This window comes from Melospiza georgiana, chromosome 1, assembly GCF_028018845.1.
Source record: "Melospiza georgiana isolate bMelGeo1 chromosome 1, bMelGeo1.pri, whole genome shotgun sequence".
NCBI lineage: Eukaryota > Metazoa > Chordata > Aves > Passeriformes > Passerellidae > Melospiza > Melospiza georgiana.
The window spans coordinates 116,112,806-116,140,251 of record NC_080430.1 but is presented as its reverse complement, the minus strand read 5'-3'; the positions used below and the strand labels follow the sequence as shown (position 1 = coordinate 116,140,251).

Sequence of the window (27,446 nt, the reverse complement as noted above, 5' to 3'; positions counted from 1 at the left end):
TAGAAGTTAGCACTTGTCTGGATCTGGAAAGACAGCAAAGCTTGAAAACAGCTATTTCCCAAGGGCTGTTTTACTGCACTGCAAGCTCACACTGAGTCCTAACAATCCCTAAACACACAAACACTTTGGTCTCTTCAACTATTTTGAAGAGTTGAATTTCATTCCTTAATGGGGAAAATAGATCCTCTTATTTGGTTATTCTAGAGTTATTCTTGTTTTCTTGGATAGCACTAATGCATGGTTTAGTGCTTAGCTTCTGCTGCCTTCAGCATCCTGCTGCAGCATTAATTTATCTTAGAAATTATTATTCCTATACTCTTACCTCAAAAACAACTCAAAATTGAGCTTGGGGACATAATGTAAGAATATTTCAGTGAGAGCACCATAGCCATGCCCAAGGCATTTCTCACCTGCCTCCTCTTCTACTTGAAGAATTGCACAATGCCCACTCTTCCCCTCCAAACTCTAAATGGGAGCAGAGAGTCCTCACCAGGAAAAGCTGGCTTATTTCTGGCCTGAAGCCTGTGTGAGGATTCCAAAGGCCTGGAAAAGAAGGGGGACAGAAACCCCTCTGCTTACTGATACAAACCTCCAGGCAGAAGGTTTCTTCAAAATATCTTTGCAACGAAGAGGAATGACAGGGAGATAAAAAATAAAATAAAATGACAATACCCAGAGGGTAGAGTCCCATCTCCACACAAACACACCCAGCACTCTCTTTGAGCTGCCACAAGTCAGAGAATAGAATTCATGTGTGAACTTCCATCCTGCAAAGAAAACCTGAAAAGGTTTCTCAGAGAGCACAGAGCGAGAGAGGTGGACTGGGGTTAACCTCTTGTGGTGCACCTGACCCTCTAGTTTCACCTGATTTTCAGATGCTTCTCAAGCACAGACTGCAGCTCCTGTGACTTCCAGGCTATTTTTCTTGACCTTCTGGGGGCTCAAAACCAGAGCAAGCACAGAAGTAGCACATGTGAGAGTTACAAAGAAATCCTGAACCTCACTTCCATGGGTTGGGCTGAAACCTTGAAAGACTGCATGTTATAAAGAGCTTTCTTCATGCATTCACAGCTTTTCTACATTTACAGTTTTGTCAAAATTATTATAAAACATTTATTGACAGTACAACAGAACAAATTTCTGTAAAGCAAAATTAAAGCGGAAAATGGCTTTAAGTCATTTTTGACCAGCCATCTGTACAAAAGCTTAAGCAAGGCAGCAGTTAGGGAGGATGGGTTTGGAAGAATCCACATGGGGTTCAGGAGATGTCATGCCTTATTAGATCACCAAAATAAGCTGTTATTGTCTTCAGTTTGAAATTGAGAAAATTTTGTTCTATTTCAACTTTCCCTCCTGGCCCTGCTAAGGAAGCCACCTGAAAAACAATGAACAAAAAATAAACCAATCAATGTACAGGAAAAGAGGCAAACCCCCCAACCTTCTAATGCACAAACAATCAGAAAAAACTATCTCTGCTCTGTTAATACTGGTGGAAAATGTTCCTTGGCAGCTAATGCTTCTGATCCTCTTTTTATGTCTCCTTTTACTCACAGAAGCAGTTTGTGGCTTGTGACTGAAAAACGCTCCTTACCCAAATCACGAAAACAAGAGGATTTCAGAGCCAAAGAGAAACACTCAGAAGTTGACATGCTTGTGCTGAGGCAAGAGATGCTACTCTGGTTTGCATGGTACTTGGCATTTGAGAAATGCCTGTGTAGCAAAAAGCAACCTATAAGCTGTGCTTGAAAGATGCCACATCCCAAATTTTGTGGGAGGAGTAAAACCAATTTTAGTAATTAGAATTAGTAAGCATAAAGGTTGCACTGAAGAGTGGCAGGGTGGAAGAGAACAACCCAAACAAAACCAAGCCCCAAACACACAGAGAAATTCACAAAAAAAGGTCACAGTTAATTGTTGTTGCTATTGCAGCTAAAGAAAAAGCTTTTGTATGCGCTGGAGTCGCAGGCAGTGCTGAGCGCAAGGCTGGGGCAGCAGTGCCTCTGCAGGCTGGGGGAGCCTGCCAGGCAGCACCGGCCCCAGCATCATGTTTTTGATCACTGGAGTGAGAATTTCACCATTCATGCTCTGTTGGACTGAGCCCATGGCTCACCTTTAATGCTTAATGTTTACAGACACACCCTTTCACAGAGGACTTTGCATTTTGGACTGGAGCAGGCAGTACTCTCCCCTCTCCTGTTCCAATTCAGGATGACCCTGAGGGATAACAGCTTACAGGCCATCAACTCCTCATCAGGAGAGACTGCACAGTCAGAAGGACAAACACCAAAACTGAACATGGTCTGCTTTTTTCCCCTCCACTTTGTACCCTGACGACCTGTCCTGTGGGGGGGTCCATCTTCACAGCCAGTTCTGGTCTGTGCTGCCGTTTTCCCAGGCTGCTGCAGGAAAATTATTTCTGTAGTTCCCCATGCAGGGAAACTTCCCAGGCAAAGTTATCAGGGTCTACAGTAGATTTTAACTGATCTTTAAGCCGAGATGATGTTAGCAGCTGAAACTTTGAATTCAAGCTGTGTTATTAACACTTCTAAAGCCCCTTGAGACTTAACTCTGTAGTGCAGGTTTAAATATAAACATGCTGAACTTCCTCTATTTTATCATGAGTAAAAAACCAGCCTACTATCAAGAGAAAATAACATTAATTTAAACTACTCTTTGAACCTTTATTGACCTGTCCAGAAATCTGCCACACTTATCTAAATCAAGCATTTACTTTTCTGTTTTGATTTTCTCCCTTTTTTTTGTTTTTTTAGACAAAAAGCGTGAGCAGTTTCTTCATCCTTCAACTTCTGGTGATAGGAAAAATCGCTCGGCGTTCTTGTCAGAGAGGAACCTGCCACTTAAGTAAAAAACCAGAGGCTGGCTGACTTATAAATAGCACAAGAATCTAAAACTGGCAAGTGATCAGGAATGTTAATTTTACAACTTATCTGTTCCTACTTGAAATCCACAAAGCATTGTGGGTTGATCCATAGTTTTTCTAGGAAGATGTTAACTTTTAATTTTTTACAAACAGAAGCTGGAATGTCCCTTCCAAAAAGCATCAAGAGGTTTTGCACTTTATAGTTGATGTCTCTATTCTAAAATATTAATTGGATTAGTCAGTATAAGAATACAGAAATTAGTGTCTGGGGGTTATGCACTCCTGCTTTCTGGGCATGGTTTGTGTCACTAGCATATCTAAGTATGACTAACACATTGATATTAAACACTAGTATTTACTAAACATTTATCTTAGAAGGCCAAGTAAAACAAGATGCCCCTACACTGATGGGTGGTGTCTACCAAGGAACAGCTGAAAATTTACATATGTTGTGTCTGGTGTCTAAGTGTTAAACCCAGGATAACTATGATTAATTTCAAACAACGACTAAAGGCATTTGATAAAACCAAAGTTGAAAAAAAATTTAAATAAACACGTGGGAATAAGCTCTGCTGGGACAGATCTGGTACTGTATGCTCTTTACCCCACCCAATATTCAGAGGAGAGAAATGCAAATCCTCTGTGACAATGCTTAGTTGTAAATTGCTGGAGGTTGCAAATTTAATTACGTAGGAGTCGCCAAGTTTTCCTCAGCAGGGCTCAGTCAACCCTGACAAGTGTAGTGAGGGAAGGCTGCCACACACCAAGCTTCAGAAGGGTCTGGCCTGGCAGAGGGACACCCTCTAAAAATAGCAGCAGATTGAGGAATGATGCTTTGAGAAAAACAAAGATGCTCAGCTATTTTTAGAGATATTGACAAACATCTCCTGTTTTTGCAGTGCACTACAATGATGAATACAGAAATACTTTTAAAAAACTTGACTACTCCAAAATGTCTTTATTTTGCACTTTCTTGTGTACAAACAATGATTCCCTGCTGGCAACTCTCCTTACCCTGGTTTATTCTTTAGTCCAAACCCACATTACCTGGGTGGACAGATATTGCTTCCTTTGCTGTCCCTAGGCAGAGGTAAAGGTTGCAGCTCCATTTAACACCTCCCTGCATCCCTCTCACCTTCATCTTTCAGTTCAGTGACTACTGCTAAAAAGAGTCCACAGCTACAGCCACAGCCAAAACACATCAAAAAAGCAGCCAACAGGTTTGAAAAGGAGACATCAGAAAAGATTAAAATATGAAAGGGGAAACAAACACAAAAGATTATTTCAGGAGCACGAGTTGCTTGAGGTGCAAACTTCCCTTACATTCTTCAAGTGTACTTTTGATTTTGAAGGTTTTCCCTCTGGTCTTGGGGTTTTTTACATTTTTTTAATCATACTGAAACTCTTTTAGTAAAGTAACTTCCCATCTGTTCCAGTCACCAACTAATATAACTGTGGACTAAAAATTTATATTTTTTCTCCCCTCCTAGAAATTTTTCTTGGGTATGACAAGTACAAGCTTTTTGACTTGATATGGAGTCATACAAGGACTCTGTGAATCAATTAATTTTATAGAATACTACTAAAATGAAGAATCCCCTCCCCCTGTATCCAACCTAAAAGCTAAGGGGAACAAAACCCAACCCACTTGAAAAAGAAGAAAATAAGTATTCTTTACACTGAACACAATAAAATAAAATGCTTTCAGGCAGCATTTTTGAAAATGTACAGGTATGCATGTGAATAATGACACCATCACAGTGGTGCTGTCACCCTTTAATAGGCCAGACATTTATTTATTTTTTTCTTACGTAGTGTAGGCAAATTACAATTCAGTATGCAAGCATTATGAGCTTCAGGAAGGCTGAAGTTCAGAAGTAGCACCCTGGCTTGGTGTATGCCATGGGTAAATTCTGACTTTTATCAAGGACAGAGAACACACATGGGTTTCAAGTGGGCTGCTTAAAAGCTGTTGTTATTAACACAATAGTCACAGCTGAAGTGTATGCAATTACATTCACTTAGAAATGATCAGCCTCCAAAACACACCAACCCACAGTATTTTACCTGCCAAATCCCCTAATACCTAAGCATCTTAAAAATACTATCAAATCAACTTCTGTTCATTTCCTGGCCTCTCACTCCCTGCTTTGCTCACTGTTCTATTTACTCCTAAACAAAGATGACTCTGCTTGGCAAGACCAATTTGGCTAGGCTCCATTTTAAAATATCACAGCTTAAAGAGAGAATTCAAATAAATAAATGGGTTTTACTCATCTTCACTCTCCCTTCATTGAGCAGTCATTTTTAACAACTGGATCTTCGCAAACAGAAACACAGCAACACCAAACACATTTTTTCATCCAGGCAGTATACTGCAGACAGAACAAGGCCTCAGTGTCTAACTGCAGATTTTCTCAAAGTGATTGATGGAGATGATGTAGGAAAAAAGACAAGAAAAAAAGAAAAGTACCAGCATAATGTGTATGTTTTGTAGGACCATCAAGGTCCAGAACACTTTGCTTAATTCTAGGTTCACAGAACCACTCTACACTAGACAAGAAACAAAAAGCCATTCCTGTATTCTGACAGTATTTGAAATATAAGCCAGGTCTGAGACAACCTTTAGGACAGCAAAAGCTCCAACAACAGCACAATTTGACAAAATTGTGAGACATAGCTACCACAAACAGCAGTATGCCTGTCTTCAAAGCAGGGTGACATTTGAAATGATCACTAAGGCACAATCCAGTATCTGAGCCACTAACCAAGCACAAGCAGGATAAGCAATGAACTCCCAATTCCCCATTACTCCATCTCCCAAATCTGACTAGGCTGCTAAAGATGCTGATGTGGTTATCTGTCTCACAACAGACCAAGGTCACCTACATTTCAGGCTCACCAGTTTATTGGGGGGAGCCATCATGCATCCTGACAACACTGTGACCACCAGTGAGAGACCAATGCTAACTGAGTACAATTTCTACAGTGGCATGAAAAGAACAGATTCCAGCATTAGTAAGAAGGTCCTACAGCAACAAATTGCATGTTGCTCCTTATTTGCTGCAAATATTAACATGCAGAAGCATTATCTGGTACAGAAAAGAGTTTGTGAAAGAGATTAGACTATCTGGGATGACTTCATTTCCCAGAGGTGAGTACACACTTCTCACTCTGCCCAATGAGGCAGAGCACAGCTTCATAAACACTTAATAAATTACATTTATGAACCACATAACAGGCACTAATAAATATACATATTTTTCAATGTATGTGTAAACACATACTTATTATTCCTGATTGTTCCTAGCTAGGAAGAATATTGTTAAAGATTAATTCAACCTAAAAACAAACCTGCATACATTATAAATTTTCTAACATGTTTGTAAACAAAGAGACTTAATGCACTTCAGGGAAATGTTTTTACATTTCTTGTAAATCAGCCAACCATCTTGCATTGGTTCGCTGCTCCCTCTTGAGGTAGAAGTACAAAAGTTCACTTCTCTGAGACCTAAACTCCATTGATTTTTAAAGGGAATTCAAAGAACCCCATTTCTCTCAACAAGACCAACTCCACACCAACGTGGCTGTCTCAGCAGAAGCAGTAAGTGCTGTTTTTGCAATAAAGTCATGTGGACCAAGGCTGGATATCTTGTCCACCAATAAGGCAATGAACACCTCTGAAACATCAAGGTCAAGGTCAGCTTTCACTCCAGCAGCAGGATCCCTATATCCCTATTTTATGTTTGCTATCTAACAGGGATCTGATAGCCATTTTCCATAAAATTACGTATCTTCCACAAAATTTGAACCATCTTAACTAATGGTTAAACAGTAATTTTATTGCAAGGTTGCTTCTAACTTCTGGGCTTTTTTTTTAAATTTTTAAAAAAAAATTTTAAAAATTTTTATTGTGCTGGAAATTCACAGCCCTAGAAGTGTAGTGGCAGTAAATCCAAAAAAATTAATTTTTAAATACAGTTGGAGATTTTGGTAGTCAAACCTACAACAGTCTTCTGTGGACCAGAGTATTCACCAAGGTCACGTTTGGAACATGTTTGACACACTTTTGTCCACACAGGATTAAGACACTTCCTTAAACAGTGGGCTTGATTAACATTCTCTTTCCCCCTCTCAGATCATCAACCTTTTGGGTTTTTTTTTGTTCTTATACTGGCACTATTTCTAAAGAAAGGCATAAGGAGCTGATTACCCTTCCTGAGAGTAGCCCATAGCCTGGAACACTGAACTGAACTGAACCCAGGACCTCAGCCATGAACTTTTAACAACTGAGCCATATTTTTGAGCAACAGTTGTTACTCTGCAGCTACCTGTGTTAAAACAAACCCATGGATGTAATCAACATAATTCAGAGCCAACTGTACCAAGATATAGACATGTCAGGACACCTGGCTCAATCAACCAGAAGAGTCCAGCTCTTCTGAAGGAAAAGGTACAGGCCTGGGGGGAGTATTCCTGCATGCTTTTGTGGAAACAGAAGTGAAATGTAGATGCCTTTGGCCATTTTAGCAAGCCAGTAAAAAGTGCTCATGAGTAGAGCAGAAAACTCTCTAAGGTCACTCTTCATCATGGGAATGAAATATTTGACAAAAGGCAGTGTTAAGATGCGATATAATTAGAGAAACTCTTTCTAAAATTAAGGTCCCTGTTCAAAGATTCATAAGCCCCTTTGACATTTCACCAGCCTGAAATGCAAAAAGGAATTGAATCATCACCTGCCAAAGCAATGGTTCTGTGCACAGCATGGGCTTAGAGTCTGCTAATACTTGGGCCATGTGAATTTCAGCCTTTTTCTTGAGCCAGCTGCTTGCCAGCAACAATTCCACAAGCCACCATATGGCTTGATGCTCTGCCTACTCTGAGTCAGATGCAGTTTTTGGAAAAGCAGGAAAAAGTCCTGGGAAGTCCTGTGGCATGTTGCAGGTGAGAACTGCTTCCTTCTTTCTGAAAAGCTACAAGACATAATTAACATAGAAAATACACAGAGAAACCTAAACCAAACACTCAGGGGAATTGTTAGTCTTGTAACTGCTAAAAAAACCCCAAACTTCTACCAAAAATCTCTAATACAAAAAAACCCACACCAGTGCCACAAATTCTGTGTTTATCACACACCACTTCAATGCAAGCAGCATATATGGAACCACACACTTGTGTGGACACCAACAGTACCATCCCTGAGAGCAGTGACTGCAGGCTGTGATTTCCTGCAACTCCTTCATAAACTGACAGCCATGAAGTCTGAGACTCACCAACTAACCAACTTATCAGACAGCAACAGCTGGTTAAAATATATTTTTTGGTATTTTTATAATGATATATGTGCCTAGCAATTGGCTTTGAAACTTCTACAAGAAACCCCATTCTATTGCTTTAAGAAGAACCAGTGTCAAAACACTGGAAATAATCTTATACTCCCATTTCTAAATATACCAAAAGTACTGCAAACACAGAAATCACTTAACACAAGGGTCAAATTTAAAAACACCATATAACCCACATTCAGCTGAACAGACTTAAAAGTCTTATGTTTGCATTTATAATACTTATGTTTAAGTCAGCTGAGCATTTTATTCATTCACCAAGACCTCATCCAGTAACACACCTGGTTAATATCAGCATTCCGAGGCAGAAAATACACAATATTGTTGGTGATCTTCTTGGAGAGCCTGAAAATTTCAAATGTAGAAGCCAGTAAAGGAAAAAAATAAGAATGGGGAAGGAAAAGTTGCTTTATGTTGATTAAGTTTGAAAGTATGTCTCAATTTCAGCTATTATGCAATTAAATTGTACTTAATCTTTTGAGTGTGTGGGTAGGATCCTCATCTGAAATGCAGAAACTCTATTTCACCATTAGTGCCCTAAAAGTAGAAAAAAACCCCTAACACTCACTTTTCATGAAAATTTGTCTGAACTACAAAGAAATATTTGACAAATTTGAATGTAGTTTGTAGCTAGCATATTTGGCTTACAATTGTTTTTTAAGCCACTTTGTGAAATCTCTCACACATGCATATGAAGATTTTCTTACAAATATGGTTACATTTTAGCATAAAAGGGAACAAATTAAGATTATTCTGTGACAAAAGAAACCCCACACTTCATATATGATGAAACTATTATGTTAATACCTTCCCAGATGAATGAGTGCTCAGGATCACTGTTAACAAGCTAGTAGGAAATTCCATATATTAATTCAAAGAGTTAATATTTTGCTTGCACTCTTCTGTGATTTCCCAAGTCACAGGCAGGTGCTATGACTGAGAGCAGTTTTAGTAAGATATTTTAAATAAGATATCCCCTTCATGAATCAATTAAAAAGTGGAATTAATGACAAGGTCACAGTTCACAAAATTAGTTATTATCTCTCTCTTTCTCTCTCTCTATATATATGTATATATACACACACTACATGGCTATTTGATTGCTATGGGGTATTTTAATAAAATAATATAAAGGAGTTAAAACTGCAGAATTAATGTTTAAGGTTAAGAGCTACTCAATTCACTGATGGATTTTTTGCCTTCAGGAAAACCTCATTACTGTTTTATTTGCTAATAAGAAATAAAAATATTTAAATTTAGGTGGCGAAGAGGATAAAACAAATGGTCTGCATCTGGAACTCCAGCTGCCGACTGTGTCATCCACAGTCAGCCAACCGGGCATGCAAACCCCACGGGAGGAGAGGGAGGAGAGGAAAGGGAGAAGGGCACCACAAGAGCCTGGAAAGGATATCCATCCGGGCAGATCATGGTTTGGATGTCGAAGATGTCGGCAGTGGCGTAGTCGGGCCCCCCCCAGGGCGGGCTGAGGAACACCACGTCGGCGCGCAGGCCGGCCGCCAGCGCCATGAAGTCGCCGCACAGGAAGTCGATGTGCTCGGCCACGCCGTACACCTCCGCGTTGTGCCGCGCCAGCCGCAGCTTCTCGGGATCGATGTCGATGGCGATCACTGCCCGCGAGAGACGGCAAACGCTGGGATTAACGGGAAGCGGGAATGGCGCCCGAGCAGGGGCGGGGCGCTGCGGTCAGACACCGCTGCTGTGACAGCCCCGCGCAAGGATCAAGGACATGGCACTGTCTGCCTAAGAGAGCAAGTCCTCCTTGCCCCAGGTTTGGCATGGACAACTTCAATGGTGTCCATTAGAAACTCACTCTTCTTTGTTAATGAAAAACATTTATCTGTGGCTGGCCCCATACTTCTGAAAATCGAGTTTAAAAAGCCCCAACCAACACAGCCCAAGAGAGATGGATGATACAAGGCCAGTACATAATAAAAGAAATTAAAATTGAGCCAGGAAATACAAAAAGCCAAGTGAGATGTATAGATGGGATCATAGCCTGCCAAATTTAATGCAGTAGAAACTACCATTTGTCTCGCTCAAACATTGATGATAGATGAACTGGTACGAGTATCTAGCAGGAAATATTTGTACAGGAAATACTCTCAACATTTCACTACAATATCATTAGCTGGCATTAGACTAACATGAAGTTATTATCACTTTTGTGCACTTGGTTCTGCAGAACCTGCACATGATTCCATTCAGTGCTTTAAGTACTGTTCACATAAAGCCTGTTTTTTTTGAGTACACAGACTTCAAGTAAGAATTGGGAAAAGCAGCAGCTTTGACAGAAGTTCACTTTTACTAGTCATCTCCACGGTATCTGACAGACCAGATATTATACCACACAAAAATAGTACTAGTACAACACAAATCTGACTCTGACTTAAAATAGAAAAGCAGATTTATTGGTCCTTTTTGAAAACAGAGAGGTCACATTGTGAGTCTGATGAAGTGAAACAGCTGCTGTTGCTACAGAAGCACCGAAAAGAAAATAAATCAACAAACAGAGCACATACCTGAATAGTGTCAGAAAAAAGATTGAAGAAACAAAACTAATGCACTGTTTACAACACCTACTTACCTCTTTTTGAGGTCAGTGCAAACTGGATAGCATTTCCTCCAACCCCACAGAACGCATCCACTATGATGTCGCAGTTGAATGACTCACTGACACGGACAGCAATATGCTCAGCTATTTTCTCAGGAGTAACAGAAAACCAGCCCTCTGCAGAGGAAGGGGAAGAAATGTATTTTCACCTCTTATTTCAAGGTCACCTCATTTAAAAACAAACAACCAAGCCCCACATAAAACTGAAAGTTTAGTGTTAATCCCAAGAATTTTGGCTTAGTGCATTCCACCAGGAAATACCGGCTTTGAAGATGATAAACTCTGCTCAGCCCAGAGATTTGCTAAGCAAACAAAGTGTCACTGAAGGAAACCGATATGCCTCAATCTCAATACATGCTTTGTTAACCTTGGTGCTGAGGATTCTGGTTTATCAAGGAGAAGTCCACGAGCACAGCTATGAAAAGCTTTATATATTGTGATGATGCTCTGTAGGAAATTAAACCAGAAATATATTCTCTTATCCACCATTTTATTTTCTTTGTCACCATGTCTGGTCTGCCAATTAATCTGCAACTTTATGAGGGAAAGCATTAGAAATTGAAGGCTTACATACCCAACCAACAAAAAATACCTGGTAATCCTAATTCCTCCTTTACCTATTAATTTATGATTTGAAGTGTTTTGCAAGCAAACATGGAAAAAAGTTGCTTTGCAAGTGACTGCTGCAAGTCATAACAAAACAGAATGAAACTAGATCCATCAGCATACTTGGAAGTTTCACAAAATTATTTTATAAAATATAGAAATAGAAAGATATCACTGAGTTTCTGAACAAGTCCTGACGAAGTATAATTTAGGTCCAGCAAGATCTTCAGCAAATATAAGCACTAATGCAGACAGGGATGTGCCACACAAAAAGCATTTCTGAAATCTAAGACTGCCTGGTACCTGCCTGCTGGGGGGTGGGGGGAAGGAATTTATCCATGGGTGCAAAGACACACTCAGTAGTGCTCCTCCTTTAAGAAAATTAGTAATAAACTGCAAGAAGGATCACAGATTTGGATAGATCCTCGGATATATCACCAAGTCAGCACACTCAGTACTGAACCCACCTCTGTCTAGTTTAATTCCCTCATCAAACCGGGAGAAGAGCCGGTAGCGTTGTGCCCAGTACTTGACGAGCTCTGGATCAGCAGCAATCTCAGGAGGTATAGTTCTCTGAGCATTTTTCTTCCTCCTCCTCCTTTTTGTCTCCTTCTTCTTTGCAGTAATGTTTTCATCCACAGCTGGAAGACACTGCAAAAGTTAACAGTCACTGTTCTTGTAGGCTAGGGAATGTAATTGGTAGGTGAGTGGTTTTAAACCTTAACACTGCTAAATGTTCTTTATTACTGTTTGCCAGATTATGAAGATTAGAGGCTTTAAATTAAAAAATAGCATCCTGTATTTCAAGGGATTAGCACAGTCCTAAAAATCCTCACTGTTCACCCATTATTTAAGAGCCTGAATCTTCCACTGGAGACAATAAACTCTATGTAATCAGCAAACAAGCGGATCAGAGACCAGTTTAATGCCCTTTTATCAGTAATGAATTAAAACCAATCTAGACAAGAGTTTTGCAGTAGGAATCTAACATAACTGAACTACTGTAGGAAGGATTAAATTATATGTAAAAACCTGAATAATCCTGCTTTCCTTTGTTTCATGTTAAAGAGAAAAGTGCGTAATATTGATTTTTTAAAAATCCTATAAAATAATTTTAACAACACACGTTCCCTAGAGCTCAGCAATGTGCATTTGAACCCAAAACTGTGCAGCTACCTGAGGTTTAATAACCCTCATCCTTGCAGAGGGTAAAAAAGGTACGAATTGCAAACTTGTTAGACCATGTCAAGGATAAACAATGACTGTTCATCTATAAAGAAATACTGTCACCATTAAAGATAAGACCTGGGATTCTGGCATTCCAGAAATAAGCTAATTCTACTAGCACAGCTCTCAATTGCTTTCGTTACCCCTTAGAAATAATGAGTCCCATTGAATTAATAAAATAAGTAAGTACTGCATGACACAGTAGCTTGAGAAGGCAGTATTAAGCCTCCTGCCAATTCATTTCATCAGTTTGCAGGAAACTGATTTACCTTGGCTGATGTCCTCTGTCTCTGGCTGGAGATAATCAGGAATATCCAGAGGGACAAGCTGCCGCCCGCCGCCAGGCTCAGGCCTCCCTGTCCCCAGCTCATCGGAGCCACTCGCCGCAGCGTCCTGCGCCTCCCCCTCAAGCTCACTCCCTCCAGGCTCTGTGCAGGCTGCACTGGGAGAGGGTGGCTCCTGGACTTCAGCATCCAGCGTTGCACTGCGTGTGGCAGCAACGCCCTCCTGACCCTCTGAGTCGCTGCTGCTCACAGACGATGCCCCTGCTTTACCCTGAGGGGAGCCTGTCTGGGACGTGTCTTCCTCCTCAGCTTTACTGACCTGCTTCAGGAACATTTCCACCTGCAATTGTCAAATATCACAGATGATCAGATAATGATCTGTTATCCAGAGCACAGCTTAAAAGCTTTACAGTTCAAAAGCACCTGCCACTGCAGGCACTCTCTACCATGTGTGTTTTGAAAACAGTAAACTATCCAGACTCAAAACATTCAAGTAGTCCTTAACCATGCTCCCTTTTAAAAATATTTGGAAGCAAGTTGCCTTTGGGAAATAGATGTCAGCTACCCCCAAAAGAGAAACAAAAAACCAACCAACAAAAAGATCAACTGATAAATACACTAAATAATTCTCATGTAATAGCTAAATAGTCACACTCTCCACAGCCCAGGTGACCAAGACTCCTACTTCCCAACTATCTTTCTCTTATCTGCATTCAGAGATAACTCTGCCTCTCAGGGAAGAGTTTTTTAGCATAAACAGGTAAAATTACCTTCACACATTGTTGTCTCACCTTCAAGATGTACCAAATGGTGCAGGTGGTAAAGAGTTCTGCTGCACAGCAGAGAGTTCGACATAAGCTCCTAACCAAGGCACAGACACCACTCCAAACTCCTCAAAGGCACATGCAGATGCTCCTTTTTACATTATTGTTGCTCTGAGTGGCTCTAGACCTGGAGCAGTTCCTTACCTGGAAGTCTGAGGAAATTCATAACTTTTTTTTCCTTCACATAATTGAAGTTGCCCTCAAACTATATTGGCCCCAGGTACAAAATCAAAAATGAATCAGAAATTATAGCAATGTGACTGGAGCTCAATAAAACACGTATGGCATCACCACCACCAGAAAACAGTGCTTTGCACTTGGGTTTTGGGGAATGCCAAGCATCCTAGAGGAAGGTGAAATAACATTAAAATCTGTGCCCTCAGATTTTCTGAAAGACTTAACTAAGTAAAATCTCCAGTGAACAAATGTTTCTACTTCTTAGCAATTTCTGAGTTTTAAAATAAAAGCATAAAGTTATACATGAAAATAAATGCAGGTAGAGGTACAAGCAAAACCCTTTCAAAATTACTAAAAATATGGCGTTCCATGAAATACACTAATCGACACAGAGATTTTCTGTTACTGCTGAAATGCCAGCATTAACAACTGGCTTCACATGCAATTTACAATCAAAGATGCTTTTAGTAACACCAGAAACCTATACACACCTCTAAAGCTATGTGCACCCAGATATTAGGAATAACTTTCACATAGCTTGGCCATTTAAGCTCAGATTCCTCTTGACAGTTCTACCAATGCCTTTTCATAGCCATTCTAATCTAAATACTCTTCACTATTGGTGGGAGGCAGAAAGGAGGGGGAGAAAACAGGAAAAAAAAGAAAAAAGGAGCAGTGGACTGACATTTAAAAATGCCATCTACTCTGGGCAATTAGTATTCTTTTTTGCATTTTCATAATACAACAGCAGCTAAGGTAGCAGATAAATCTACGAATTAGAACAGTATTAACAATTAAACATACCTTCTTCAAAGTTTTGCTTTTTTTGCATGTCATTTCAGATTCCTCTGTGAAGAAGATGTGTGTGTTTTTGCTCTTCCTTGGTTTACGCAGATCCAAGAATTTGGACTTGAGTTTTGCTTTTTTCTCCAAGTACTGCACACTTCGGTGGGTGAAATCTGGAATTCCACCATACCTGAAAATAGACAGATAGATACATACATAAGGACTTAGTTGGTTAATTTCCAGTTTAAAAGCTTTAACATGAATGTTGATGTTTACAAAAAATGACTTAGACTTAAGTATTTTTTTATTGCTCCATTTAAAATAGGTCACTGGGTGTAGCTGCAAAACATTGTACCTTCATGAAAATGTTAAAAATTTTTATTTGAAAATGTTTAACCTAATTAGTTTTAGATTTTTTTCTAGTTATATAGTAGTTATATTCTAGTTATCTAGTAGTTATATAACTTCAGATGAAAACAATTTCCTGGGCCAGCCTGAAGAATAGGAAATGAAAAAAAATCTTGAGTAGAAAAATAACATATATTTTTGGTGGCTGTCAAGAACCTCCAAACCAGCTGCTTTTATTTCCTGGCAAATGCAATTTAAAAAACTAAAAAAAAAATTCACTGGCCAACACCTGGCAATACTTTATTAGTATGACAATATTTCACTAAGATAAAGGAACTTCATTCCAATATGAAACAGCTAAAAATCATGATTTCAGCCCACAGGACTCCAAACTGAGAGGACCATTTATTGTCAAAGCCTTTGTGCTCTGATTTAAGTAGCCACTTAACATTTATACAACTGAAAGTACCTTAACTGCTACACATAAAAGTAACATGGAAGGTACTTTCAGTTGTATAAATGACTCCCAGAGACTAACCCTGGAACTCAGTTTCAGAAGTTTAACAAAAAGGAAATGGAGATGAATGGTCTATTTCCATAATAACAAGAGGGCTGACATGCTAAGAAAAGCCCCACAGTTCCTTGTAAGTAATTACTTTTGTCCTGTGCCACACTTGAAACCCAACACCGAGCAGGTTTCCTCGGGATCTTCCACTGGGTTCTCATCCATGTCCAGCTCATGGCTAGGAAAAAACACAGATGACAAAGTTACTTACTGTGAAGAAACCAATCATTTTACAGCTATACTGCTAAAAATCTTGCAAATTGAAAACATTTAAATGGGTTTCAAGTAAGTTCCTCCACACAATGCTGAAACCAAACCAAGAAAATAACAACACTCTATTCTTGTGCATGAATTTTTGGGTTGGTTTGTTTTTATTTACCCAATTCTATGGACATATGCCCTTCTACTGGGGTTATAATATTCCAAGTATTCTGAATGACCTCTTAAAATACTTAATGGCAAACCCTACAAGATGAAGACAGTGTTTGCTCACCCTATTTCCAGATTACCTTCATCATCTATCATGTTACCTATATTATTATCTATATTATTAATATCTATATTTGCTGTGTGAACAGCAAATATAGATATTAATCTATATTTGCTGTTCCCACAGCAAATTTTTAATCTATTTCTATATCTAATCAAATATAGCTATCTATCTATTATCTAATATATATATTAATATCTATATTTGCTGTGGGAACTGCAAAACACTAGAATGAAACCACAGCTATGTGATAAGCAGGTAAAAATTCCACCCACTCCTTCACATTTGAGTCTGCAAATTTATTAGAGAAAAAGAGCCATCTCACCATCTTTGAAACTATACATTTTTAGAGAAGAAAGAAAAAAAAAACTATGACAAGGCAGATACTGCCCATTTTATGACTCCATAGCTCTGAGCATTTTACTGGCAGCATTCAATGCAGTTAAACAATACAGATGAATTACTGTTGTTCTGGTATTGCCTATATTAATTAGATCTAAATAAGCAAGCTGCCCTATGCAATTTAACGATTTTGTATACTCCAGTGGCACAAGAACAGCACCATCACCTTGTACAGTCATCAAGGCCATACACTGTTTTCATAAAGCACTGGAAGAGAGGAAACAGCCACAGCTTGTAAGGCAAAGCAATAAGCAGTGATGGAAGACTATGTGGCTTTGTACTGACATTTTAACTCATATCCTCAATCAAAGGCATAGTTAGTATAAATCAGAAGGCTCCTGGAGCTGGACTGCATGAGCAAAAAGCTCATGTAAATTTCATGACTTGCCTTCTCTTGACTTTGACACATCTGTATTCAGGAGGCTCTTCATCCTCATCTTCATCTTGGTCATGAAGCAGCAAGTGCTTTTTTTCACTTGAATTTGAGCTACATGACTCCTGCACACCTAAAAAAAGATATATCACATTCTCCTTCTGCATAAATCAATTCCTTACCTTCCTGTCCCCAAAGTACCCCTGCAGCTACAGCTATTAGTGTGTGCCAAACGCACATCTTTACTTGTCTTTGTCTGAGGAATAACATACTAATAAAGTTTTCAGTATTACACTGTAGTGTTAACAGTCTTATGAAGGACCAACTTCAAATTATCTCATCTCTCCATGAAAAATGTCTGTAAGATACAAAATTTGAAATGGTTTCACCTGGTGTGTAAAATTTGTTTTCCATCTCATTAGCTATGCAAAGATATTCACAGAGATTTAGAAAGGGAAGATTTAAACAGTCTTCTCATTTCTTTTTCAAAAGGAGATCTTTTCATCTCTCCCATTCCTCCTCTACTCTAGCACCAAGCTGGGACCACACCTGCTTCTTCCTCTCCTAGAAAGTCAGTAGCAGCAGACTTAAGTCTCAGCTGCAGTATCAAGACTAAGATAATTAAATATGCACTAACAAGGATCTCTCACCAATATCTGTAGTACATTTGAAGATTTATGAAGTATATGTTCTGTTAAAACCATTTCTGGCTTAAGATATATATAAGATGTATATATAATATACAGGTTAGAGAGGAGAAATCATCCAAAGAAGCAGAGGGAAGAAAAAGGAATCGAGTATGTAATCATTCCACAAAATACCTAATTGACTTTTTAAAAATAATACAGACATGCCCTTGTTTCTTACATACAACTACCTAGAGAATTCTGATAACCAACTTTATGTGATTTTGTATTACCTGACTGGCTAACACTCTTATTTTCACAAGATGATCTCCTTTTTCTGCTTCCTCCATCACAGGGCTCCTTCTGGCTTCCACTGTCAGATGGACTCTGCTCTTCAGGATCTTTGTGGGCTACTGTTAGAGCAGCACTGCTCTGCTCCACTTCCTCCAAATTCAGATTTAAACCACAAATCCCAGAAATTATTTCACTGTGGGGATCAGCACTTGAAGGGAGTCTTTCCTCACTTCTGGTGTTGGAGGGAGACAGCTCCAAGCTCAGCACTTCACTGTGCTCAGGTCCTGGGCTAACCAAGCCCATTTCTCCTGAAAAACCAGTCTCCTGTGTAATTCCATTAATTTCCACCTTGTCACCATGTGAGCTCTCAGTAGTCCATCCTTGACTTGTCCAGTACTGAAACTGTTCCCAGTAATACCAGTACAGTTCACTATAATGCTGCTCCCATTCTTCCTTAGTATCTGGACTACTCCAAGGCTCAGAGGCTGTGATGCCCTCAGATGATGACAACTCTTGGTGCTTTTCCAACCAACTCTGCCAAAGAAGGCCCTCTCCGTACTCGTTCCAGTACTTCTCCCATTTTTCCTGAAGTTCACTGGGTAAAGCCTCACTTACAAGGCTTTCTGAGCTTTCACAGTTCTCTTCAATTACAGCCTGAGGTTTGCTGCTCGTCTCACACTGCTCTGTAGCTAGAGCCAGCTCATCAGAAATGGACTGGGTACAACCACCACAAGCTTTGTCCTGGCACCCCTGCCCCATTTTGTCCTCGTGTTTTTGCTGTAACTCTTTTTTCTTCTTCTTTTTCTTTTTCATAATCTTCACATCATTTTTCTTTCTATAATTTTCTGTTACCTAAAAGATGATGGAAAAGTTAGAAGTCCACAACATATATACAATCTTGTTCTCTCTCTAGTCACATTTCTATTTCCATTGGAACCCTCCCTCTCAGTGCAACCCTGCTGTTAGCTTTCTCCCCAAAAAGGCTGTAGAGTTTCTGGGTCTGGTAGGGCCCTGCTACATACCTCAACTGGCACTTCTGAGGAAGGTGGGAGGAAGAGCTGTAGGAACACACATACACAAAAAGCAGAATGATAGACAGAAGTACAGGGGCTGCTGAGTGGGAAATCAGGAGCAGCTCAAAGATTCAGAAGGAAATTCCTCAACAAGAAACACTATAAAATCCTAAAGTGAGGTTGGTCAGGAATCAAAGGATGACAAGGTTGAGCTCAACAGCAAAATACTGTCCTGGTAACATCAAGGTTTTGTTTTATGCAGCTGTGGTGGCTGACCCTTACTTTAACCTGGTATCTGCCCAATCAGCAAACACTGTTTAGTGTTTTATTAGGATAGCAAACATAATGCTCAACCTCACAGAATGTTAAATACTTGCTATTTTGGATGCTGTACACACACAAAAAAATCATTCTGTACTCAAAAGCTCTATAAATCCTGCAGCTGAATCTCTGTCTTGAAGAGAGTGACCCAAAAGAGGGGAGCAATACCTTTTCCGTCCCATAATAATCTCCAATCTTCCTATTTGGCTAACAGAAATAGGAAACAAGGAAACAAGAACCTCCTGCCCAAACAGGTGGCCCTTTCATTTGTGCAGTACAATCATTTCACTTGTTACAACAAACGCAGATACAGAAACCTGTTCCTGAAAGGAACGCTAAGGTAACTTGTTGGATTCATCAATTACAACTCCACTTGTTTCAGAAGGGCTTCCTGTGATGATAAAACTCACATGGACAAAGGACTGTGAACGTATGTCCCAAGAGCTGCAATCCTTAGTTCTGTTACACTGACAAAAATGTAAGGTGCACTAGACAGAAGTTAAAACTGAAGAACTGGCACTGATCTTTCATCCACATCCCTCGTGTTATCATACACAGTCCAAAGCACAATACTTAGTAGTAATCTAATAAAAAATGCATTATTTTCCCATTCAACTTATTTGCATATTACTACCCAGCAACACAAATTGTATACACGCTTTGGGCTTGAAGTTGGATGCCTGTATGGTGTTTTACAAGTTATCAATTAAAACTGCATACAAGTTTCTCCTATTTATTTACAAATTAATTAGGTCAGAACCATGCAGTGCTCTGTCTCACTGTCAGGGAGGTCTGTATTCCACAGTCTGGACACTGTGAATATTGCCCTGTCTTTTCATCATCTGTGAAAACTTCAGGCCCCTTCTAAAGCCCAAATGTTCCCTCTTGGGAAAAAAGCATCAATGCCTCATTACTGCCTTTTGGAGCAGCCTTTTATCAGCTGCAAGAGGAATTTGAAAAATCAGCTGTTTACATTACTATCAAAAACTAAATTGTTAAAGCAGACAGTGTGAAAATAAATGCTCAGACTGGTGTGTACTAGCTGTCCTGATGTGTAGCATCAGCTCTATCACAGCTGTTTTAAATCAGGTTTCCCTAGTCATGAGACCACTATAGATATTGACACATAAAGCACAGCCTTGACCCTGTTTAGTCCAACTGGCAGAGGGGCTTTACAAGCTGGACAGATCAAGGTGCTGGGTGCTCCTACCAGGCTGCAATGCAGGCAGCTTAAAGGCAGCTCAGATACATTTCCATGAACTGCCATCTCAGAAATAACTGAGAGGAGGCATGTCCCCAGCTCTGGAAACACTACACAAACAGAAACAAATAAAGCAAGCAAAGATTTACCACAAAGTCCCTGTGGGCTGACTGCCCACCAAACTGAAGAGGCAATCCCATGCTCTTCATAAGCTCAGCTTCTGAGTCTAATTCAACTTCTTCCAGGTCCAGGGCATGATTAGTATCCACCTTTAATCTCACATTGGGACAATGGTTCTCCTCCTCAGATGCTTGTTCTTCCCCTGTTAACAAGATATATTCAGGAATATAATCTGGTTCTGACCCCTGAATGCCACAGCACAGCACACAAAAGACAGCAGAACTGCCTCTTATGCTTTCTTTCCCATTTAAAAATCTTCCTCATAAACAGCTCAATTTCTGCATAACTATCAGTAGGAATCAAAATGTAACTTCAGCAGCCAAGGCACTGGACTGGGTCTGTCTGGAAAGGAGTTAAGTTCTCCACAGCAATCTCTATGGCACTGTGTTTGGGATTTGTGGCTGAAGCAGTGTGGACAGCATGCTGATGTTTTGGCTACTGCTGAGCAGTACCCACACAGCCCCCACAACCTTCTCTTTGCCTGACTGTGCCCTCCCCAGCAAGCTTGCACTTCTATCAAATTGTTAAGCAGAAACACAGGTATAAAAAATTACAAATATTATTGAGAAAGTAGGAGTTCTATATGGATGGAAATTATGATATCAAAAGCTCTTGACTAAGCTGATAATACTGAAACATTCAAGGTTTTTTGTTTGGTTGTTTAGGATATATTTACTGCCAAATTATCACATAACATGAGACTTTTCCATTTTTAACTGATTATTCTCACTACAAATCACTCATACATGTACAAAAACATAGTTTACAATCTTATTCTTTCATTACTCTCACATTGCCTCAATCTAATCTGTGCTATTATTTATCAGCTTCTATTTCTGCACAGATTTCCTTTCCAATCAAGATATCCTGCTGGATCTACCAACACAGCAATGATTAAAAAAGATACCACAACAATTATGGTAAGATATGCAAATTTGAGGAATTCAGGAGATGGAGTAGGGGAATGGTGTTGAATTTGTTAGACTATACACCATGATAATTCCTAGATTACAAGCACGCCAAGTGAGAGACTTACTTTTCTGGTCCTCCTCATATGATTCATTGTATATATGTGAATCATAATTTCCCCCATCAGTGCTATTGCACTTCTCTACTTCTTGCTCAGCAGATTAACTAGCAACAGCTAATGTCCTAGTCTGGGGTAGAGACAGAGGACACAAACATCTAGGATCCACAGACCCTCCATTATGCAATCAATATTGAATTAAGTTGAACTTATGATTTAAGACCAGGTCAGGGATGTGTGATATAATCTGTTCTATGCACCAGGTGAATATTATGTGAGCACATAAAATTTATCTGGATAGGAATTGTTGGGGAAGATGAAACAGAAAAGCCTTATAAATATGATTGCCTGGCAAAAGATTTTGACAATATGGAAACTATAAGTGAGATAGAAATGAAAGCAAGCTTTGAGATCCCTTAGTTACTGAACAATGGGAAAACAATGGTAAGGCTAGCTGAAGGTAATCCCCTTTTGATTAGGCAATACTCTCTGCTTGCAGACAGGTCCAAGGGTCAGAGCAGACCCTACTAGCTTGACCCTACTAGCTTGACCCCTAGAAGGGGTCTAAAGAGTAGTTTTTAGGGTTTAAAATGTAATGATTCTTATAGGCTATACGTAAATGCTATGGGATTTGTATCTTGTACTAGATTGGCTAGTGAAAATTAAATATTTAGCACAGAACATTTATGGTATTGTAATGGGAACTTTGTCCTCTTTTACTCTTTCTTCCTCTCTCTTTACTTCTTGCTCTCTCTTTCTTTCAGGGCTCCTCTCTGGGGCTTGCTCCAGGCTGTGGCTGGCAGCTCCAAGCAGGGTCCCTGCACCCAGGCCCTTTGCAATAAACCCCAAGTTCCACGACCTGGCTTTGGAGATCACTTGTCTCCGTCTGTCCTGACCGTCCTGCCCCCCATTGCTCCTACCAGGAATAAGCACTGCACTTGGTTTGACACAAACTTCTTCATCAATATTATGGTAACCTGAAAGCTATGTAAGTTTTAAGTTATTATTCACTTCTGTCCCCAAAGCAAAAGTACTGAAAAACACAGAGGTAGGAACAACTAAAATAACCACACATAACTCATTCTGAGACTACACTTCACATTGCATAGTACATTGTATTAGCTTACCTGTACTGTCATTGTCATCTTTGACATAAAATCCTTTTAATCCCAGTTTATATAATTTTCGATCTCTGTAAAAATAAAGACAGACACAGACGGTCACCATAGAAACAATTTTTTTTTTTCAGTAAAAGCAGTCATTCAGTGGAAAAAACCTCCCCAGGGACGCAATAAAATCCCCACCACTGGACGTTTCAAGATGATACTTGATGGAGTACTTAACCTCTTCCAGGCTCCGCTCCCATGAAAGGCCGGACCAAGGGACCTTTCCCAAGGCCCCTTCCCACATGGGCTGCCCTGCGACTCCAGACACGCGGGACAAATAAAAAGTAACAACAGCTGGAAAAGGCAACACTTTAATTAAAGCCTGACGGGAAAGGCCATAGGAGGGACTCTCAGAAAACGCTGCACTACGCAGTACACTCCGAACCAGAACATTTAATGTTCTGGTCCTCCTCCCCTTGAGGAGCAGGCCCCTCCCCTGCGGACGGGGAGCGCGAAGGAGGCGGCAGGGCGCGCTGAGCCCCGGCCCAGGGATCGGCGTCTGGGGGCTCCTCTCACCCTTTTCCGCTCCCCCCAGCAGTGATAAACACACTGTGCACAGCCCCGCAAACCCCTCTCCGCCCGCATTCCCTGGCCGCAGCAGGGCGGCCCTTCCCGCCCGTCCCCAGCGGGACCTCCCCGGCCGCGGGCACCGGGACAGGGCGCGCCCGGCGCTACTCACTCGACGAAGGCGCGGGAGCAGAGGCACAGGATGGCGCCGGCCGTCCCCGCCCGCAGCAGCAGCTCGGCCACCAGCCCCGGGCTCGGCTCCTGCACCATCGCTGCGGGAAGCTCCCCACGCCGGGCCCGGCCTGGCCCCGTCGCCTTCCGCCGGAACCGCCGCCCGCGCCCGCCCCGCAGCGGCCGGGAGGGCGCCCCAGGCGGGGCCTGCGCTGCCGGTGCCGCCCCACGAGGGGTACGGCCGTGTTGCGGGGGTCAGAGGGGGCAAAGAGGAGCGAGGCAAAGGAAAGTCCGCGATAAAAGATGCAGCAGCCAAAATCTGGCAAAACCGGGAGTGGGAGACAGAAGTGAGCAAGGCGTTTTGGGAGTAGTGACGGGAGCAGAATCACAGAATGGTTTGGGTTGGAGCGGGCCTTAAAATCGCTTTGTACCAACCCTTCTGGCATGGGCAGGGACACTTTCCACTAAACCACGTTGTGCAAAACCCCATCCAGCCTGGCCTGGAACGCTTCCAGGGATAGGGCATCCACAACTTGTCTGGGAAACCCCAGTGCCTCACCACTCTCACAGTAAAGAATGAATAGGAGAGCTTAAAACGGTGAGAGAGTGAGGACGGGATGGGCAGAGAGAGTCAGAATGAGAACAAAGCCTGCTGAGGAAAGGGGCTTGGGGTGAAGCAGGAAGGTTGGAATGAGACTGGAGGTTGGGTAGGGAGAGAGAAAACCATTGGGAAGCAGCCGTGTGTGATAGGGCACAGTGATACAGATAACTATGTTTTACTCACAGGTTTCTTTACTGTGGGGTCTCGCTTCAGGCAATACCTCAAGATATGACCTGGGAAAATGCCACTGAGGGACCTGAGGACTTGAGAGAGTTGGAGCATGTTTAGAATAGGAGGTTGGTTGGAGACAAGGGAAAGTGCAGTGATGATCAGATCACAGCATCCCGCCCTGTAGAATCAGATTGTATCCTTTTCTCTCCTGTAGAGAATTTATATGATGGTACGCTAGGTTTGAGAGATTTCCTGTGTGAAACACTGGGTGACGGACTGTTCAGTTCTACTTAGATTATTCAGAGTGTGTCTGTATGATGCATGAAATTCATGTCTCTAAAGACCATTACAAAACCTGCCTTGAGATCACTGGGACAGGCTTTCTCAGACAAAAATTATGGATTTGGGATCTCTTCTTACCTGCTAACCTGCTTAATAGACAGTGAAAGAGCATGAGAAAGAAATGTAGCCTTCATATCTGCTCTGCTTTTAGGCCCTGTCCTGGTTTCAACCAGGACAGTGTTAATTTTTTGCAGTTGTGCTAAAATGGAGAATACCATTCCTAAAGCACAACAGGCCCTCTGGAATGTGCTTGTTTTTGACAAGCTAGGGTACTGGGTGTTATGTTACCTGCATTCAATGCATGATAAGGGTGCAGTTTGTCTGCTGTGCTGTCTCTTTCCCTTTGCATCAGTGTATTTTAGGTAACAAGGCTGTACAGCCTCATGAGGGTGCAAGATGTCCTCAGGATTTATAAGACATTTCTTACAAAAAATATGCAGAGAGGAGTTTGGATGCAGAAGGATGTTTAGGTGACAGTAGCACAACTACAACAACAAATTCCATCCATTTACAGAAAAAAAAGTCTTAGTTGTGTACTGAATCACCCACCATCTTCCATCTTACATCTGATATAAACAAAAATATTAAATGCCAGTGTTAGTCAGGGCTTGAATATGTCTATCACTGCAGTAATTAAATACTTTAGAAATGCAGGGAAAGATTGCACCAGTTCTGGCATTCATGTGGATCTAACTACAACTGCAATTAGGATGATATATCACCTTCATATTTCAAAAGTGAAGATGCAGTAAAATGAAAACCTTTCAACACAAATTGTTTAGCAACAGCCAAATGCTGTGCATAAAATTGAATTGTGAAGTGCAAAATATTTTGAGAATTATGATACTACTCTTCGTAAGGAAACAATGCTACATTGTTAATGAAATGCAGTGAATTGCACTATTTTATAAGAACAAGATGCCTCTTCTTTTATAACATTGCAGCCCAATAGCCTGCAGCCTGCAGGAGCAGCCACCATCAGGTAAGGCTGAAGCTATGTGGGAATGCCTCCTAATACTCTCCCATTCCCCAGCCACCTGCAGCTGATGGCATGCTTTCTGTCTGTTTAGCAAGACAGTGGATTTCTTCTCATGATACTTGTCAAGTTTACCCCACAGTTGTTGCATGAGAAGGAACCTTTTCCATTTTGGACATGGCTTCTCCCAGCTTCAAATGATGCTTCCCTTATAAGAAGAATAAGTGAGCATTTGAGCCATACTCAGCTACTGTACTGGTGGATTTTATAGATATCAGTCCTTATAATCTCTTCCAAGATGACAAACCCTGGCATATCCAATGTTCCTCCTATGGGAGCTGGTCTGTACCTCTGGTTTTCCCCATTACTCTCTTTTCTTGTTGTACTTTACCCTACTAGAGATACCCCCTTTAGACCAAGGCTGCACTGATAGGTCTGACCTAGGCAGGGCAATGCACTTGGGCTGTGATTTCTAGCACACGTGACTTTAAAATGTGGCACTTAATACCAGCAGAAAGATGCTTGTGACAACACTTGTTTCAATTTAGGTTGCACTGGCCAGTAGCATGTTTTAATTAAAGTAAAATAAGCCATTCATTAAAGATTTCCACTGATGAGTTTCTACTGATAAAAAAGTCATATGTAATGAAATTAGTAAAAGTTTGCTATTGACAAGGAGCCTGTTTTACAGGAAGATAATGGACTGCTTCACACTGAGTTGGTGCAGGGCTGGTATGTCTTTCCCCTAGAACCAGACATGATTTGCCTGATCCACGTGGATGCCACCAAAGCAACCTGCATTGCTGCAGCCTGTCCCCAGGCCAGCTGCCCTTCCCTGCCCACCCTTGCTTTCCTCTGGTACATCCTGTTCTGAAATGCTTCTTCTCTATTCCCCCACATATTTCTGTTTCTTGCTCCTTGCTCTCACAAAGAGTTAGGGGTTCAGCTTCAAAGCCCTTCTTGCACCTATCTGTTGTTGTTATTTTTATATATCTTAGGTGATAGTGAGGATGTCCCCTTTGCAGTGATCCTGGCTTTGCTGCTTTTTTCTGTGCTCCTCAGAAGGTGACCTTGCCTCCCAACTGGCTTTAAAGCATTTCATTATTTCCTTTTTAAATCCCTTTTTAAAGCTAACTTCCATGACAAATACTGACCAAATAATGATAATATGAAGGATTCTGGGAAAAACACCTGCAGCTATTAAAAATAAAACAAAAGCAAACACATGCAATGTTTATGAAATGGAACATATTCTCACTATAACTCTTACCTGCTCAGTAATTCTGAGCTCCACCCTTACATTCACATCTCCTTTACCATGTAAGAATAGTGCTGGACAAATTATTTCTGAGACAAGATGAAGCTTTTTATATGTTTATGTATGAGCTCTCAGAAAACAGCATTCACGATTTCCTTGAAGGAAATTATTGGATTAGATATGTATCTGAGTATAATAAAAAAGTCAAATAAGTTATCAACATCTCTCTTTATAAGCAGATGACAAGACTAAAAAAAATTAAGAGCAGTATTTAAACAGAGTAAAATTTTCTAATTTACATGTTTTTATAGTCAAGTGATTCTAGCACCTTTATGTGGTGGATAAGGTGAGAGAAATATCTGGGAGTGTTTAAGTCAATGCATTACATTCTCTCTTAGCAGGAAGGGATGGGTAAACATGAATTCCCTGCATGAGAATCTCTAATCTCTGTAATTCATATATTGAAAGATTTGATTCAGCTGAAGTATCTGGACAACTTTCTGCAACCTGTGCCCTCGTTCTGGCTGATCAAAATGCCAGTAATAATGGTCTTTGTACTTGAATTTTTTCTCCCTGCTGCTCTGTATCTTTTCAGTCTTTAGCTTCACACATATAAGAAAAAGGATTGCTTGAAGAGGCATTATTCCAATGA

At 40.7% G+C, this 27,446-nt stretch overlaps 1 protein-coding gene across 1 annotated transcript; it reads right to left on the bottom strand.

Annotated features, from left to right (window-relative positions):
- Positions 1 to 487: 487 nt before the first annotated feature.
- On the bottom strand, positions 488 to 23,571 carry TGS1 (trimethylguanosine synthase 1). The gene is made up of 13 exons (XM_058035106.1): positions 23,448 to 23,571; positions 22,730 to 22,794; positions 20,545 to 20,717; positions 17,860 to 18,712; positions 16,956 to 17,073; positions 15,767 to 15,853; positions 14,781 to 14,952; positions 12,961 to 13,315; positions 11,932 to 12,105; positions 10,832 to 10,975; positions 9,638 to 9,854; positions 8,508 to 8,586; positions 488 to 1,375 (listed from the first exon to the last, which is right to left on the bottom strand). Exons 1-13 carry the CDS (start codon positions 23,543 to 23,545, stop codon positions 1,259 to 1,261), a joined length of 2,652 nt encoding a protein of 883 aa, XP_057891089.1. The 5' UTR covers positions 23,546 to 23,571; the 3' UTR covers positions 488 to 1,258.
- Between the last annotated feature and the right edge of the window lie 3,875 nt (positions 23,572 to 27,446).

Excerpts from the sequence above, each read along its gene's own strand:
- TGS1 (XM_058035106.1), bottom strand. The coding sequence starts at position 23,545 with ATGGTGCAGGAGCCGAGCCCGGGGCTGGTGGCCGAGCTGCTGCTGCGG. Across the intron at positions 15,854-16,955 it reads TGTGTCAAAGTCAAGAGAAG|CCATGAGCTGGACATGGATG; the intron begins GCAAGTCATGAA and ends GTTTTTTCCTAG. Across the intron at positions 10,976-11,931 it reads GGGAATTAAACTAGACAGAG|AGGGCTGGTTTTCTGTTACT; the intron begins GTGGGTTCAGTA and ends CTTCCTCTGCAG.